The 19,022-nt window shown below is 52.7% G+C and overlaps 1 protein-coding gene across 2 annotated transcripts in view; it reads right to left on the bottom strand.

Annotated features, from left to right (window-relative positions):
• The window catches only part of Vipr1 (vasoactive intestinal peptide receptor 1), a 32,907-nt gene that overhangs the window by 13,488 nt on the left and 397 nt on the right, over positions 1–19,022 (bottom strand). Inside the window, exons 2-4 of one of the 2 annotated variants that reach the window (XM_041676970.1) lie at positions 18,380–19,020; positions 5,701–5,806; positions 1,677–1,784 (exon numbers count right to left, since the gene is read on the bottom strand). In XM_041676970.1, coding sequence (XP_041532904.1) covers positions 1,677–1,784; positions 5,701–5,806; positions 18,380–18,457 — 292 coding nt within the window. In that variant the 5' untranslated portion in view covers positions 18,458–19,020. Of the gene's footprint in view, positions 1–1,676; positions 1,785–5,700; positions 5,807–6,919; positions 7,007–18,379; positions 19,021–19,022 lie in introns of those variants that run through there. The other variant, XM_041676971.1, reaches the window with a different exon arrangement.

A 19,022-nucleotide genomic window follows, 5' to 3' on the forward strand; every position in this document is an offset into this window, starting at 1 on the left:
GAAAGGTATCACACTCTCTACTGATCAGAGCACATTAAGAACATGTGGGCCCATGGAGAGAGCAAGGCCATGTCAGAAGAACCAGGTCAAACACACCCAGACCAAGGAAGAGTTCAAAACCTCCCTCACCTGGACCCCATTAGGAGCAGGACACCTAACACAAGGGTGGCCCCACCGACCAGTTATCTGAACACCCAGTGTGTGTGTGTGCCAAAGCGCAGAGAATGCCTCACTATCCTCGAGGCTGCAGCTCAGCATGTTTCCCACTGCTTGGCATGGCCCACTTGAATTCTGTCCACCGGTCCATTCATCTACTTGTCTGTCTCTCCATCCATCTGTACCTGGTCCCAGGTCTTGCCTCAGTGGTTCGGTACCTTCACCAGACTGGGCACTGTGTCTGTAGCCTGCCACCTGGGACCTTACTGACTTGTCCAACCACCTGATATTTTTTTCCATCTCTGCCAGCTCTGTCTTGAGAATGCTGGGATTGCAGACGCCCTCCACATGTCTGTACTTCAAGGGTGCTGGGGAACTGAACTCAAGTCTTCATGCTTGCACAGCGAGAGTTTTCCCCCAGAGTTATCCCCCCAGCCCTCCTGCAAGTATTTTATCCAGCCAAAGTAGAAGACTTCCTACTAACCCCTCTTACTTTTAGTTTCTGTAAGAACCGACACTCCTTGTAGGGGGCATGCTTTCCTCAGCCCTGTCACCCCAAAGGTCAGGAGTGGGGGTTGGCATCACCCTTCACCCATTCCTGCAAATGCCCCCTTGGGACCGAAGGTGACAGCTTATACCCTTTCATCCACACTCTCTGGTATATCTGGTCACTGGCCAGAGTCTCCCAATTCTTTCCATCAGCTTCAGAACTAGAGTATTATTAACATTGATTAACAATAATAATAGTTTTATTATTTTTAATAAATAATAAAACGTTTTGCTGCATAGGCTGTTCACCTCACAAGGTCATTTGGCTGTTGGGTCCTGGGAGCTGAAATCTTTCTATCAGGTGTGCTCTGAGGTGAGGGCTGTACCTAAGGAATGGTAGCTCATTCACATCCCCTCAGATCCTCAACACTAGGGCCCCCCTCTTTCTCCCTCCTAGAATCTCTGCCCATTTACTACACATCTGTTTACGGTCTCACTTAAAGGTGTGACCGTAGCACGGTAACTCCCAGAGGCCAGGCAGATAGCAGTTTCCAAAGTTCCTTCCCATCGTGTAGCACGGGGCACAGAGTGATGGGAGGTACCTCATCTGCGGACTGATCGTGGGCTGGGGGTCCTAAGGGGGCCTCCTTTCCCTTTCTGTCTTACATGTGAATGCTTGATCAAATAGAGCATGACAAGGTACATAAACAAAGCTGTGTGGCGGTTTCCTAGGGCACTAAAGGTCATCTGTCCCAGGCTGTGACAGACTGAGTCATAACCAAGACAACAGAACATGGGAGGCATAACTCAATCTGACCTGCCAGTCAATCAGTTATCAATTGCTGGGCAAATATTTAGCGAGCCCTTCCCACACGCTTATCTCCATGTGAAGAGCTAATCAAATCCCACGAGTCCTCTCGATGCCATTCTTAGCCGTGAAGCCCCCCAGGTTCCTTAACTGGCAAAGCCCCCTCGCTGGCCCCACTCACAATGCACGGCCCGGCTTCTGGCCTCCAGCCCAGGGCTCTTACCGTGAATCGAGGAGAAGAGCTGGAAGATGAGGGGGCAGCTCAGGACCACCACCTGGCCCCGAGGAGTAGTTGGCCAACAGGTGAGGTTGTCCCACATCTTGCTACAGCCTGTGGGGTGAACGCAGAGGACACACTGTCAACAAATGGGCACCGTGACCACACTCTTCCTCCTCCTTCTCCTAGAGGGTCTCCTGTCCAGTGGAGGTCATTTCTGTCCAGGCTGCAGAGGTCCTGTTCTGATGGGAAGGGAAAGAGGGTCCTCTCCCCATAAGGGATGGAGCTTCCCTACACAGCATCACGTACTTCTTTACTTATTTTAGACAGGGCCTTGGGTAGCCCCGGTTGGCCCTGTGAAAGACCTTGGGTTTCTGGTCCTCCTGTCTCTAGCTCCTGAGTGTTGTTGGAGTTACAGGTGTGTGCTACTCTGCCCCATTTATACAACGCTAGGGATCAAACCCAGGGCTTGTTGTGCCTGCTAACTGCCAACCGAGCTACATCCACATTTGAGAGACAAGCACCGGAGATGCCAGGCAGGTAGCCTAGCTGGTTCTGCTCCATGGCACACTGTCTCTCCTCCTGGATGAGCCACTGGGCACTTGTATAGGTGTCAATCCTTTTGAATGGCAAGAGCTGAGGCTTTGGCATCCGAGTGCTCCAGAGCGGTGGCTTTGACTGCGGAGTGTTCTGGGAAAGCTGTCCCTGGGAAAAGGCAGCAAAGCCTGTTTGCACTGTGTTCTGAACTTAACCGAGAGTTGGTCAAAGTGTGAGATGGTCGTGTCACCTACCGCCGGGCTATCTGAGTCAGTGTCGAGCACAGCTGTCTACTCCAATCCACATTTACAGCTCTCTCGTTCCCAGAGCTTATATTTATAGGCACAACCTTCAGACTGTCTCCTCTATGGTTTACAGCCATCACGCCTGCACACGCACACGGCACTTGATACGTCACCCTCCTTTCTGTTTTTCTCTTTTATAGAGCGCCGTATATTCCTGGCAGCACAATGAGCGGCCTTCATTCTTATGGTTTGTGAGAAAACAGACATTTAGATTTCAAAATCTTCTATTACCAAATTACCAGCAGCTGTTTCAAGCAATTCAACCCCACAGTTCGAGCCTGCCTCCTCGACACAAACAAGGCTATTCATCCACATTCACACAGCAAGCTCCATCCCAAGAGGCTCTGTTAGAGACCATCATTGTTTAAAAACACAAGTATGCGTCTTCTGAATTGTGTTCTATACTAGTAAGGGCAGCAGTGGAGATGTTCCCGTGAGACGCGGGGTACAGTGGAGCTCACGGGCTCTTCACAGAGCTTGCATGCAAAGTACTGCGATCCGGCTGGTGAGCATGCCAGGGGGCGTCTCCCGGGGGGTCTACAACTCCTCTGGACACCTCTCCTGAAGGAGGCTGAGGCTGTCTTTTGCAATGCTGCCAGCCCCAATGATTTGCTCAGGAAACCCAACCCCAGAGTCAAAGTCAATGCCAGCCGGGCCAAGCCCAGACCAGCCCAGGTCCGAAGGTTCACAAGTTCCCAAGAAGGGGGCCTGGGAAGAGGAGGTGGAGGGATGCACCCACCTGGGAGAAGAGCCTCTGGACTCTCAGGGTTGCGATCATGTGGCAGTCAAGGAGGGGAGTGGGGGGGTGGGGGGCCTCCTGGTGCTGCAGCAGTATCTGCAGTGAAGACTAAGGAAGCCGTCCAGAGTGAGCCTCTCTTCTTGTGGGCCGGCCGCTTTAACATATCCCCCATCTATCCTGAGCCCCATGGCTTGCTGCTTTGGCTGATGGTCCATCTTGGGCTCCTAGGAGTACGTACAGCAGCCGCCCCCCCCCCCCCCCCCCCCAAGGCTGGGAAAACCTGCTCATGATTTAGGATCTGTTTCAGTTAACACCAACAAGCTCTAGGCCTGGAATGTCTGAACATTGTTTCAGTCTCTACACAAATAGCTTATATAACCGGTCCATTTCACAGATGAGGAAACAGAGGCAAGGCAGCAGGATGAGGTGTGGTTGTGCCGCTAGCCTATTCACACATTCCTCTCCTGGTTTTCAGGGCTTGGTAGCATTTCTCTGGGAAACTGGCCGCTGCTGGACTTTCTGTACCAGGCTGACAGTGCTGGGCACACCCTGTTTTGCAGGCCAGCTATTGTGTCTGGGTCCCTGCCAGACCTCGAGCTTTCAGAGTTGCCAGCCTGAGCTGGGGGCGGGGGCGGGGGCGGGGGCGGGGGTGCTGGGTCCTGTGCTCAGCTTCACCAGAGGTGAGACAGAACAGAAGGGCACTGGGCTATGCCTTGTGGGCACTCTGCAGTTGGCGTCAAATGCTGTGAACCGGTACAGGGCCCAGGTCATCAAGCAGACAAGGGACCTGAGGAAATGAGACTCATAGGGGTGCCGGTTAGGAAACTCCTTGCAGGGGGCAGCTCAGCGCTGGTTTGCTGGGGTGGCTGGGCTGGGAAGCATGGAGGAGTGATAGCCATGAAAATGCTTGGTTTCTAGAAATAACTTTGTGTCTGGGAAATGTGTGCGCATTCAGGGCTAAGACCCCAATAGGAAAACCAACTAAGAGGCTAAGAAGATGGATAGAGAGGCAGACAGGCACAAAACCCCAGGTAAGTCAATTTTATATAATGTTCCATCCATAATGACACATACTTACATGTACTTCCAGACATACTGACCCCAGACACACACATGCCAACATACATGAATGGGCATGGGAAGGCCACCACGTGAGGAGACATGGAGAGACACAGTGTACAGACTGAACACACACTGGTGCACTTAGAGGCAGGCAGAGTGGCAGACTGGAGGGGCAGGAGCAGCCTCAGACGGACACGGGCCAGAGGTGTCCCCCTGTGCCCATGCCAATGTGTACAGAGCCTCAGCAGCTGCCAGGGCAGACCTGAAATCTGTAACCTATGCCTGCCTTCTTCCAGATCCCGGGCTGATTGCCGTGTACAGGGCGTTGGCACTGCACAGGCACCCTGTGCCAGTGGTGACCTCACTGAATTCATGAGGGTGGCCATTTCCCATTCTGGGGACAGGTCTGAGCTGCAGTGGGGTGGGCTCTGGAGTTTGGGCTTCCCAGGTTTCCTACGCCATCTTGAGGCCTGCTGAGACCAGCCTGCAGTTGGCAGCATAGGGTGGGGCATATAGACAGTAGGTAGGTCAAGTCACCTGCTGACCCAAGCTTCAGTTTCAGGGCCACAGGAGTCAGGGGCCATCCTGCCATAAAGTGTGGCCCAGGCCAGGCCCATCTGTGAGGCTACATAACTACATACACTCCTGAGCACAGGAGGCCTTTGCACCAGGGTTAAGGAGGAACCTGAAAAGATTACAAAACAGCCTCAGAACGGTGCAGGGAGCCAGGAGCCAGCAAGCTGGACAGGTGCTCCCTGCTCCCATTATGTAACAGTAAGCGCAGCCTGGGGAGATGACCTAGCATGGCGTCCCAGCTGACTTTCTGCCTCTGCCCCACCGTGTTGGCTCTCTCCCAACACAGTGAGCCTTGAGCCTTCCACCCTCTCAGCCCCTCTGCTTCCTTAGACCCTGCCCACCTTTCCACATTTGCCCAACCCTGGGTGACCACGCCAAGTAGACAGAGCCCTCGTTTGTCCTGATGGCCTCTGCAGGGTCTGACCAGTTGGTCTCATTTACACTCTAGGTAAGTTAGGGATCAAAGAAGTTATTTGGGAGTGCTCCCGTGGCAGGTGGGGAGAGGCACCTGACTCATCTCGGAAAGTCTCTACCATCGAGTACCCTAGATCTCCCACCGTAAGTGGCCCAGCAGCCGTGGCTGGACCCTTAAGGGCAGACCTGTCTGTACTTTCAAAGCCGTGGTTTACCATGTTGTTCCCAGATAAGATCTGGGAACTTCCCAGACCTGGGTGAGGTCAGAAAAGCACTGAGGCCTTGTGGCCCTTCTGCTGTGTGTTTCCTGACTGCTCGGGCCCAGATCCTCGACTGACGGCTATGAAAGGCTCATGCTTTGGACTGGGCTCGCGAGGGAACCCGGGACTCCACTCACCTGTGGTTTCGTTCTCCAGCTGGGCCTCCTCCAGGCACTGCCTGCGCTCTATCTCAATCATCTGCAGGTACTCACACTCCTGCTGCGGGCTGGCTGCCCAGCTGCCCTGAGGACAAAGCAGACAGAGATGTCAGCCTCATCTGCAGACTTGAGGAGCAGGGGCCAGACCGGGGCCAGCCAAGGCTGAGCCGGCTCTTCTCCCACGGATCTGAGCTCTACACTGGATGTTCACTGTAGCCCTAGACTGAACCCCCACCCCAACCTCAGTCTCTAACCCATCCTAGGTCCAGACGAGCCCTTATCCCAGTTCCAGTTTGCACCTCACAACAGCCCTAGACAGTACCTGATCCTGACCTGTGTGCCCCAAATTTTCTCACCGACCCTCAGGTTCTGCCTTGAGGACCCTCTCAGGTCTCTGCTCCTGAGCCATGCTGCTGCTCTAAGGACCCAGACTCTGGAGGAGGCACAGCCGCAGGCAGAGGTCAAAGAGCCTTCCCCTAGACTTTCTGCTGGTCACTAAGCTACTCTGTCCCTGCCTCCGTCGCCCTTGGGTGGATAGTGCCACGCTAGTGATTCCCTGTAAGAAGATGCTGGACGCCAGCCTCGAGCTCCTGGGGCCAAGCCCGGGCAGAACGAAGGAGTCTGGCTGCATCTCCTCTGTCTGCAGATCCTCTGTTCACTTTTGCTCATGACGTTGGGACAGGGATACTGACCCTTCTCACCCAGACCTCACCATCTCCTTCACCACAGAAAAAGCTAAGGCAGATTCCAGGAGGACCAGGGAGGTTTAAGTAAGAAAGTGAGTAAGTGAGGCTCCACAAGAAGTCCCAGGCCCCACCAGCCCCCTGAACCTCTAGGAAGTCAGAGAGGGGTTGGAGACGCCCTTGCGTTTCTCCTGGATGCCAGCATGTCCGGGCTCAGGATCAGGGTTGGGTGACTGGCAGCAGGGCAGTTCATGGCACTGGGATAGATATGGGATTGAGTGGTGGCTGCCTGGGATCAAGGGGAAAGTGGCAGGTCTTGAGGGTTTGCGGGTATGTAGAAGGTGAAGGCCTCTGTGGGGAAGCTCGGGTCTGCCTCTGGCTTTAGGAAGTGGCCACCACGCCTGGCAATCATCCTCTGTCGTCGGTCTTCTCATCCCAGTCTCCACGAGGGCCCGGGAAAAGCTCCGGAGGGGGACTCACAGTTGGTTGCCGGGTCTCCCTTTCATTGCTCTCACCCTGTACTCAGTCTCTGCATGGAGAATGTTGGTTGCCGGGTCTCCCTTTCATTGCTCTCACCCTGTACTCAGTCTCTGCATGGAGAATGTTGGTTGCCGGGTCTCCCTTTCATTGCTCTCACCCTGTACTCAGTCTCTGCATGGAGAATGTTGGTTGCCGGGTCTCCCTTTCATTGCTCTCACCCTGTACTCAGTCTCTGCATGGAGAATGTTGGTTGCCGGGTCTCCCTTTCATTGCTCTCACCCTGTACTCAGTCTCTGCATGGAGAATGTTGGTTGCTGGGTCTCCCTTTCATTGCTCTCACCCTGTACTCAGTCTCTGCATGGAGAATCGACATCAGTCAGTCCCCACTCCACCCCTGACTCAGCCCTGTTGACGGAAGCCTAGCAAAACAACATAGACATGGGGCCTTCATTTACTTCATCCCTCCAAGAGGAACCCCTATCCTGCAACACTGACCTACACAGAACTCGAACAGTGGTCTAAATGAGTCAATACCAGCGACGACTCAGCACGCAGACGGCCTGGCTCTCTCCACTGCCATCAAGAGAGAGGTCTAAGCTGAGGCTTGGCCACTGTGTCCCTCCCACCCCAATAGGTTTCTCATTCCTGTGAGCATCATCATTTCCCAGCTAGCATTGTGTTTGTCCTAGTCCAGGTCCATGGGAAGACCGCCTCCTCTGCATGTCCCTGCCACCAAGACCTCACATACCGAACAAAGGTACCCAGTCAGCTGGGGTCCAGACACAGGCTGCTGAGTCCTGCTCAATTTGACAAGGAGCACGGGGCTGCCATGGAGCATCGTTTGGCAGAACCATAGAAAGAAAAGGCAGCTTCAGGGAGACCCAGCATCTGTGTGTCCTCTTAGGGATCGTAAGCGTCACCTCTTTCAGCCAGAATGCTTGTAGTGGTAAGGCTTAGGGATCCGTGACTGGCTTATCCTCAGGTGTGGGGAGTGGGGTAGTCAGGAAGTTGGGGCGGGCCAGCCAACTGTTCTACCTTGCTTGCATAGGAGCACACAGCTTCTCCTTGGTACCCTCCCAGGCCCAGTCTGCCAACAGCTGGATGCCTTTGGAGTTTTGGCCTCCCAGGCCCAGTCTGCCAATAGCTGGATACCTTTGGAGTTTTGGCCTCATCCACACGACTCTCAGGGTTTTCCTCACATGTTCGCTTTCTGTCACACTGAGCTGTGACATGAAGGCAAGATGGGACATGTGGCTGCCTGCTGTGTCTGTGTACAAGCCTCCTCACAAGCTTTGTTGTTGAAGGAGGCTGCTTGTTGGTGCCCGGCTAGCTCAGTCGGTAGAGCATGAGACTCTTAATCTCAGGGTCATGGGTTTGGGCTCCATGTTGGGTGCCAATTTGCTGTAATGAGGCCGCTTGTTTGTTTCCTAGCCACCCAGCCCCAAAATAATCACACAGAAACTATATTATTTAAATCACTGTTTGGCACATCAGCTCCAGTTTCTTATTTACTAACTCTTACATCATAGTTTAACCCATCTCCATTAATCTGTGCATCACCACGAGGTTGTGGCCTACCAGCAAAGTTTCCAACACATCTGTCTCTGGCAGTGGCTCCATGGCCTCTCCTGACTCTGTCTCCTTTCTCCCAGCATTCAGTTTAGTTTTCCCCACCTAGATCTGTTCCCTGTGCAGGCCCGAGACAGTTTCTTTATTAACCAATGGTATTCACATCATACAGAGGGGAATCCCCTATCACTTTTCCTTCCTCTGGTGCCAGGTTCTCATTAGAGAACCCTGGCCCCATCACTGCTCCTGGTGAACCCTCTTGCCGAGGATTGGAGTGACCAAGATTTAAGGCAGCTAGCATTCCCGGCCTCAGTGCCTGGCACCTGGCCCAAACCAGGCTTCTCTGAGCCAGAAGGCTCACACTCCTGGGAGTTTGGATTAAGCTAGGAGGCAAGTAGGTTTAATTTTCCCCACTGAATTGGAAAAACCTCAAAGGAGCAGAGGCTGGGGCTTCTGTGGTAATCTTGTTGACAAACAGAACATGAAGATGAGGCCTCTGAGGGGAGTGGCAGGATGGAGACAGAGAAAATCCAGAGCTGCTTGACAGTGGAGGCAGGCTATGTTTGAAACCAGATCTTCCCACAACAAGAGCCAATAGTTTTGTTTATGGTTTAGTTAGTTAATTTTCCTATCTCAGGAACCCAAGGTGCCTATTTTTGCAGTCTGAGGACAGAACAATGGCTGGCCCTCACTTTTGGGGTCTTCTTAAACCAGAGTAATGGCCAAACAGATTTCCAAGTGGTGTTCCATATTTGTGTGTGTTTGCGCACACACATGCATATGGGCACATGCACGTGCACAAATATATAAATGTGTTCATAGAGGCCAGAGATAACCCACTGCATTGTTCCTCAGACACAGTCCACCTTATTTTTTGAAACAGGGGTTCTCACTGGCCTAGAATGTGTCAAACAAACTGGACTGGCTGGCTTTCAAGCCCCAGGAATCCACCTGTCTCAGACCCCCCAGCACTAAGATTTCAAGTTCCTGCCAGTCACCCAGTTTTTTCTCCCTCCCTCCCTTCCTCCTTCCTTCCCTCCCTTCCTCCGTTCTTTAATTCCCTCTGTTTCTTCCTTTATTTTCAATATCAGCTCCAGGGATCTAACTCAATTATTTGTGCTTAGAAGACAAACAGGTTACCAATAGCCATCTCTTTTGATATTCCAAGGCAAACAGGTTACCAACAACCATCTCTTCTGATATTCCAAGGCAAACAGGTTACTAACAACCATCTCTCCAGATATTCATTCCTTTTTGAGTCACTGTGGGACACCTAGGTCTTAGCCACTTCTGCCTGCTACTCTTTAATAAAATTCTGGCTGACACCATGCAACTGCCTCTCCAGAAGTACTGCCTCCGAGCATGGTTTTGAGTCAGAGAGAGGAGAGGGCATGGATCCAGGATCCCCCAGGGTGATCTGGAATCCTGGACAGCTGTGAACCATGAAGAGGTATGTATCCAGTAGCTAAACTGTCTTTGCCAAAGTTTAGTTGAATAAAACACTCTTGTCTGGAAGAATGTAGAGGAAATAGTAACCCAGAGAGGGACCTGAGGTCACCCAGTAAGTCACATCCTCAGATAGGACCCAAGTCTTTGACCCTAGTCTGTGTAGCCTCACTTCTTTGCCAGAGATTGGCCTTTGGTCATCTGGTCAACCACGGCCCTTGGGAGGACAGAGCCAGGGCAGTTCCCTTTGGCCCTTATCGCCGAGGAATTCAGGCAGACCTTGGACTTCCTCTCTCATTTGTTTCCTTTTTCTAAACATCCTCTTTATCCTTCTGGACTCCAGACATATAGTGGACATTGGAAAATTCCCTAGACAAATATAGCCAAGTTTGCGGATCACTGGACAAGCTCTAGGGTGGGATCTAGGTGGACAGTGGGTATCAGGGTGGGTCACAGAGAGAGTTTATACAGAACGAGGAAAGAGTTGACAATCAGGGGTGGAGTCAGCATCCCAGGGTACACCCAGGCCGTGAGAAGTAAAAGTGCCACCATGTTCGAGGTTGCAGGAAGCCTTGGGTAGCAACTGTGAGGAGTCATGGAAGGGAAGCGGGGATAGACTTGGGAAGAGCCTTGAAGGCCAGTTTTGAAGTGTGAGCTTTGACTCCTAGGCTATATGAGACCCTCAAAGATGTGATTCAGGAGGATGAGGGCAGGGGACACACACTTTGCAAAGACCTGTCATATTATAGGTGGCTGGATACTGGGGAACAAGAGTGTTTTGGGAGACAGGTGACCGCTGAGAGAGTTGGGCCAAGTCAGGAAGAGTGTGCTGTCTGCAAAATTCTAAGCATGAGGAATTACTATGAATGATTTGTGCTACTGTGACCTGTTCCGGAATCTGGGACCATCAGAAGAGGTAAGGAATTGGCAGTAGTTGGTAGGACACTCTGAGGGGTCCCATTTAATATCTTCTCTATTGCATTAGCCCCGGACAGAAACTATCACACATACTAAGATTTGTTTAAGTCTTCCCACCCCTGAACCCAATCACATGATGGCAGCCATGGAGGGAAACTGAGGACCTGGGGAGAGGAGACGCTCTGCAGAGGACTAAAGAGCTCATCTCATTGGTGATGGCATGAGAAACCCCAATAGGAAGGTGAAGCAAGTTGACCTGTGTGGTTGCTACACCAACACACACACACAGACACACACACACACACACACACACAGACACACACACAGAGACACACACACAGACACAGACACACACACAGAGACACACACACAGAGACACACACACAGAGACACACACACAGACACAGACACACACACAGAGACACACACACAGAGACACACACACACAGACACACACACAGACACACACACAGAGACACACACACAGAGACACACACACAGACACACACACAGACACACACACAGAGACACAGACACACACACAGACACACACACACAGAGACACACACACAGACACACACACAGAGACACACACACAGAGACACACACACAGACACAGACACACAACACAGACACACACACACAGAGACACACACACAGACACACACACAGACACACACACAGAGACACACACACAGAGACACACACAAAGAGACACAGACACACACACAGAGACACAGACACACACACAGAGACACACACACAGAGACACACACACAGAGACACAGACACACACACACAGAGACACAGACACACACACAGAGACACAGACACACACACAGAGACACACACACAGAGACACACACACAGAGACACAGACACACACACACAGACACACACACAGAGACACACACACAGAGACACACACACAGACACAGACACACACACAGACACACACACAGAGACACAGAGTTACAGAGACATAGACACACACAGAGACACAGAGTTACAGAGACATAGACACACACAGAGACACACACACAGAGACATAGACCCACACACAGACACACACACACAGACACACACACAGAGACACAGAGTTACAGAGACATAGACACACACAGAGACACACACACAGACACACACACAGAGACACACACACAGAGACACAGAGTTACAGAGACATAGACACACACAGAGACACAGAGTTACAGAGACATAGACACACACAGAGACACAGAGTTACAGAGACATAGACACACACAGAGACACACACACACAGAGACACAGACACAGAGACACAGACTTACACAGACACAGACACACACACAGAGACACACACACAGAGACACAGAGTTACAGAGACATAGACACACAGAGACACAGAGTTACAGAGACACAGACCCACACAGAGACACACACACACAGAGACACAGACTTACAGAGACATAGACACACACAGAGACACACACACAGAGACACAGAGTTACAGAGACATAGACACACACACACAGACACAGACACACACACAGAGACACACACACACAGAGACACAGAGTTACAGAGACATAGACACACACAGAGACACAGAGTTACAGAGACATAGACCCACACACAGACACACACACACCAATTTGCTGAACTGTCACTTCAGAGCTGTACATCTTTCTAATTAAAAAAAATTTGCAGGTATTGGGCAGAGCACGGCACAGCCCCAGCCCCAAGGAAGAAGCAGGGGTGAGGAGGCGGTAGAGCCTGTGAAGACCACAAGATCAGACTGCCGGTCATTACTCGGGTGGGTGACTGGGTGATTTACCCAAGCATATCTGCACAATGAGTATAACGAAGACATTAAGTTCACACTTCTCCTGACTCAGTCTACCTCACAGTCCCCCCAGCTGCCACCTGTCCCCCAAAAGACTCTTGTTCCCAATGGCACAGTATATCATGTCGGGCTTCACAGGTCAAGGACATCACTTCACAGCAGGGGACTGCAGAAAACGGGGTAGTTATTAGAAAAGTCCTAGCCCCGTCCCATGCCAGGCTAGGCCTGCTCCTGGCATAATGCATGTCTGATTTCTTTCCCCTCCTCGTATTTTCATGCTCTTTCTCAGGAACGTGAACCTTCCCTCTCGGCTAATCCACACTTTATAAATCATGGTTCCTCTTGAGGACAACTGCACTCTCGAGAGTGAAACAAGGAGGGAGGGAGGGAGGGAGGGAGAGAGAGAGAGAGAGGGGAGGAGGAGGAGGAGGAGGAGGAACTATCAGGGTGTAGAGTTGCATTTTGGGGGTTCCAGGAGGTGGCAGGGATGCCCCCATCAGTGATGTGTTTGCAGTGGAAGCATGAGGACCCGAGTTTGGATGCTCAGCACCCACGTAAAAGCCACCTCGTACAGTGGTATACATCTGGCTAGCTATAGTCTAGGCATTTACCCAAGAAAACAAAATATATGCTCCACACAAACTTTTCTGTGAGTGTACATGGCCACTTAATTACAATTGTCCCAAACTGGAAGCCGTATTCCTGGCAATCCTCCTGCCTCTGCCCCCTAACTGCTAAGATTCTAAGTATGTGTCACTATACCCAGCTCATTTTAAACTTTCTCTCTCTCTCTCTCTCTCTCTCTCTCTCTCTCTCTCTCCCACACACACACACACACACACACACACACACACACACACACACACAGAGGCTGTCTCTTGTTTGTACATATCCAATTTAACTCCCTGTTGTCCTGGACACCGCTGGTGAAGAGGACCCCGGGTCTGTGGGTGCTGCTGGTATCAATACTCCCTGCAGAATGCTGAACACCAGCTACTCAAGGAGCCCGAGGCTGCAAGTCTTCAACTTACAGATGGCAGCCCGTGGAATCTTCCCCTCCTCCAGTGCCCTGTTTTGCAGGAAGAACTTGTTTTGAAGGTGGCTAGGAGGAGGTGCTTCCTGAGAGATGCGGATCTTAGTACCTTCAACCACATAAGACAGACTGCATAGAGGGCGGTCCTGCCCGTGCTCACTGCCAAGGCACCTCACTCTTACCCCAAATGCCTGCCAGCTGACTGTCTGACCCCATCAGTCAGGCAGAGGAACCGCTGCAATAGGACAACCCTCCGAGAACGTCACTGTTCACCTGATTGTGCCTAAGTGTGGTTGGAGAGCATTTAAATATTGGATTTGAGGGAGACTAGCATGCATTTCGTGTTAGGTGTGACCAGAACATCATAGTTATACAGTCAAGTGGTCTTTGATTTTAGAGATGCATTTGGAACCAGGGTCAGTATTCTTCTAATTGACTTAAATATACTTTAGCCAAAATAAACAAGTGATGTAAAAATTAAACACTGAAGTGACTCAGTGCAAACCTGAGGAATATTTGTATTATACTGTCCTTTTACAAAGATTAAAATTTTTTATGTGTATGTGTGTGTATCTTAGCGTCTGTACGTACATCACATATCTGTAGGCACCCAAGGAGGGCACACGAGGGTGTTGGATGCCCTGGAACTGGAGCTATGGGTGGTTGTGAGTGTACCAGTATGGGTCCTCTGCACAAACCGGTGTGCTGCTCCTGACCACTGAGTGTAACAGAGAGAATCCTGCTGAGCCGGGCCCCGGAGCGTTAGCAAGGAAGCCTCGCTAGCCATGAACCTCTGCTGGGTCATACCTGGCCTAGCTCTGGGGTCAGCATCCAGCTCCTAATCCATCCTTTGTGCTACAGACACCTTTTGTTGTCCTATGGGAACCTTGTCTGAAACTTGGTTAGAGGAAACGCTAAAACCATGGTACCTCATGAACCAGGCATTCGCACTTGGCATTGTATTTTTGGAAGCTTCGTTCAGTTCCTTTAGAGATATTTCAGAAATCAACTAGCTAAGGTGTAAACACAGGGAAAAATAAAAATGCCAGGAGGCAAAAGGAAAGCGCCTCAGTCCACAGAGACTGAGTCCCTGCAGCCACAAAGGCTAAGTTCATTCTTAATGTGTCTGTGAGTCTTCATTTCACAGACCTGCACGAACCCACACACCGCGCCGCATTACACGTGACAATGGAGCCTCTTGTCCAGTCCCTTATTATGCTAATCTTATATTCATTCATTTGTGCGGTCATGCATTTATTTGTTTGAGGCAAGTTCTCACCTAGGCTGCTCTTGAACTCCACCCTTCTGCCTCAGTCTGAGTGCTGGAATTATAGGCATGAGCCACCACTTATGGCTTTATCATAATGTTCAAATATATGATATATGATATCAAATATCATAATATTCAAACATATATTTATGTTTGAATCATTTTACAGTAAAATTACAAAAAAAAACCCCAAAACCTGTCCATGTAGTGGACAGATGAAACTCTTCTCTGCAGGTCCTGCTGAGAAGCAGGAGAGAGTTTCCAGGTATTACGGCTCCCACGTACCATGCCGGGACTGCAAAGGGAAGGGCAAAGTCTGAGAGGCTGAGAAAGGCGAAGGCTCATTTCAGTCCCCAGCCTCCAACCCTCACCCGTGACCCAAGCAGCCACAGTGAAGGGGGTGCTGATGGCGGGAGGGTGGCTGGGGAGAGGCCTTGTGCTGGTGGGGTAACACAGCCTGGATCGCCATCAAGGCTGCCCTCACTGTGAGATGTCCCGCCTCCTCTGAGAGGCCCTTGTCACCTCCTGAAGACACCTCATGAGGACACGCCACCCACTCCACAGATCTTGCCTGCCTTGGTTGGATAAAGGTCCAAGCTCAGAGATCAAGGAGCAGGGATGACCTATCTGTCACATGGGCCACACAACATCTTGACTACCTTTTTTTTCCTTCAGAGTTCACACAGGGCTGTCTGGACACCCAGCCCTCTCTCTCCTGAGACCTGTGGCTCAGAGAAGATCAGGCCCCAGCTAGTGAGTGGGGCTAGCTCCAGCCCAGTCTGGCCTTTCCAATTCTCCTCCACACTAGGCCAAGGGTTCTCTTTTCTCTTCAGAGATGAGGAAACCATATTCTTCTGTGGAGATTAAAGATGTTTCCCAAGCCAACCAGCCATGGCAGTGGGGGCAGGGCAGAGTCTAAGGCTCTGTAGCTGTGACCCCCATGCAAGCTACAGAAGCCTCAGAGGAGGCTAGGTTTCCAGACTCCAGGATGCAGAGGCATAAACCTCTAGCAAGTTCTGTCTTTCACTGAGGCCCTGGGAGTCCTGAGCAGGCATAATTGAGGTTGTCTCTCTATTCCTCAAGGTAGCCTGGCCCAGTAGCCACCATATTTCCTGAAGTTCACAGTACGATCTGCTGAGGCCAGAGGCCTGGGCAGTAGTGGAAAGACCCTGGAAAGGCTGGTAGTAGTGGCCAAGAAGGGCTCAGTGCTGTGGGAATTCTTTCTGCCAATAGGACTGGTGAGGTGTGACCTTCGGAAGCAGGTGGCTTCCACCTGTCCGCGAACGTTCAGAGGAGACAGCCTTGCCCTTCGTTCCGGTCGTCCAGGTTCTAATGGAAACTGGGGACTGGGTGCTCTCTACCTTCTGGGGCCGGGCGAGCAAAGCCTGTGTTCAGAGTTTGCAGCTGAAGAAAGTCGGCCATGGAGCCAAACTTCAGGGCATTGCCTTGCTTCTTCCAAGGGGGTTTCCCCGTCCGTCTGTCTGTCACAGCAGCCCTGTCCCTCAGTTCTAAGAGGCAGTGCCATGCAGGTCGCCGTGCAGGTCCCTGGTTGTGCCATGCTCCTGCAGTGGAGATTCTTGCAAGGTAGGACCTCAGACTGGCCTGGCACTGGGAGTCTGTCTATGGCCCAAGGGGGCAGGAGCTATGGAAGGCCTTGGGACATACTTCACTTCCTCTTTGGAGACACACTGGAGGTTTTCTTCTCTCTCTCTCTCTCTCTCTCTCTCTCTCTCTTTTTTTTTTTTTTTTTTTTTTTGGCTTCCCTGTTCAAAGATTTCCCTTCCCAGGCCAAGGCAGGGCCCCATAAACAGTGTGATAAGGCTCTGTGCCTTCAATGTGAACTCTGCAGCTGCCATTTTATGGCTCTGATAACATATCCCCCCCAAGTCCGGCTGGAGCAGGAACATTGGGTGCCCATTCCAGGAGGGAGCAAGTAAGGACAGCAAGGCAGGAACTGGGACCCTCCTCCAGACCACGCTAAGTTTCTTCCCCTTCTTTTGTAGGACATGGCTTGACCTGGCTTGAGAGGACAGTGAGTCTGACGCCACCTGAGGGGCAGAACAGCTTAGGGGAGACTGAGGCTCGTGGACCCAAGGGATGGGGTCAGTGTGGGACCCCATCAGAAGCAAACAGGAGGAGGAACCGGAGTTGGTGCTGAGTGAATCAGACCTGGGAAGATGGGAAGGAAGGTGTTGGAGGGCTGGGCTCAAGCTATGTCTAGATGGAAGGCACCTGGAGACCTCCAGTGGCCCAAGGACCCATCACTCATCCAAAATGAACCGGAGAAGCAGGGAGCCAGGGCTGGGAGAGCTCGAGAACTGCTGGTGCGTGGCCTGGTGACACTGAGGACCAGAGTTATGTGGAGCTTGGTGTCTGGGAAATGGGACTGTGAGCTAGAGGAAGGGGACAATGCCTGCCAATCCTCAGAGGGCTGCACCTTAGCCAGGGCATGAACTTTCCCAGGTGTGCCAGACACTGGCGGGGTGGAAACAGACTCATCCTGAATCTGGAGGCAACGGTAAAGGAGGTAACCATGGGATAGAACCCACTAGGTGACCAAGATTCCCCACCCTCCTCCAAGCCGCCTGCTGTTTCCAGACCAGAATCCACCTGGGAAAAGACTCTCCACAGGCCGGGAAGCAAAGGGAGGAAGGCAATCGCCTCTAAGTATGGCTGGCAAGGGCTGGTATGGCTCCTGTGGCCTCATTTTGTCCTACTGTAAAACGGGCAGACTGAGTCTTGAGGTCTTCCCTACTCTCAGAGAAGGTAATCCAGCATCTGCCCCGTGGCCCTGGTGAGCCATTCACAGCCACGGGATCATACCCACCCACATATCTGTGTGGGAGGAAGAGGAGGTCAGAGGCAGAGCAAGGCCCTCTGCTTTCCCCAGCACATGCCTCTCCCTGCCACCAACTCCCACCTTCTTACAGTCAGAGGAGGTCAAGCGGAAGGAGAGTCCTGTCACCAATAAGATCGCAACGACCCATTCCGAGGCCATAGGCACGGACGGTGCTTTTGCTGTTCTGTCTTCGTATTCCACAAGTTCACAAAATACCCAGAGACGCTCCCAGACCCTCACAGCCTCCTTCCCACCTCACAGTCTACAGGATCTCCCATCTCACCCGATCCCGCTGCTCACAGCTCTCCTTCCCCACGCACCCACACAGACACTCCTCACAAAGCAAGTCCGGGGTTCCCTCTCGCCCTCAACCTCTCCACCGCTGCCTGGGATGGCTCGAGGTGAGCGCTCTAGGTTGCTCTGGGAGGACCCGGTGCCATCGAGCTCCCACGCCTCTGGGCTAGATCCGGTCCCGGGTGGAGAGAGAAGATGAGAACCGCGCTCTTGCTGCCCCCCGATGGCCAGATGGCCCCAGATCCCCCGTCCCGGCAGCTCTCTTATTCCCGGGGCTCCCGGTGGAGGGGTGCACACTCACCACGGGGCCGAGGACGCAGGCGAGGGCTCCTGCCAGCACGCAGAGCCAGCGGGCAGGCGGTGCGCTCAAAGGGCGCATGGTTCGCCCTGAGCCCGCCGTAGGCGGCCGGAGCGGCTGCGGGGTCTGGGGCCGGTCCAGCACGGTAGAGTGGCGCGGGCCGCCGGCCCCGGCTCTAAGAGGAGCAGCTCCGGGCCCGGGGAGGGCAGCGGGGGCTCGTCTGACGGGCGGCAGGGTTACCCAATGGCGCGGCGGAGGCGGGGGCTCGGAGCAGGTAGAGGGCGGAGCCTGGGCGCACGGGGGCGTGAACGCGGAGACCCGCTAGTGGTGTGCGTCGTCGGGAGCTGTAGCTCGCCTAGTCCTAGCGGCTCCGTTGCGGGGATTCTGGGCTCGACACCGCCCAGGGTTCCCCGCGCCTGCACCTTCTCTCCCAACACAGGCCGCACCCTCGGACCCCTCCCCCCGCCCCCGGCAGCGTGCTCCTCCGGTCGTCTGCTCCAGGGGGTGGGGGTGGAGGGGAGCGGCCGCCTCTCTGGTTCCCACGCCCGCGCGCAGCCCAGATTCCTGGACGATAAGGGCCGCAGCTTTCAGGGGCTACACACTGGGTTCCAGTAGGGTCCGGCGGATCACGCTGTTGGAGCCATCT

This window comes from Microtus oregoni, unplaced genomic scaffold, assembly GCF_018167655.1.
Source record: "Microtus oregoni isolate MIOR12 unplaced genomic scaffold, Mior012 000028F_ref0000031, whole genome shotgun sequence".
Lineage (NCBI taxonomy): Eukaryota > Metazoa > Chordata > Mammalia > Rodentia > Cricetidae > Microtus > Microtus oregoni.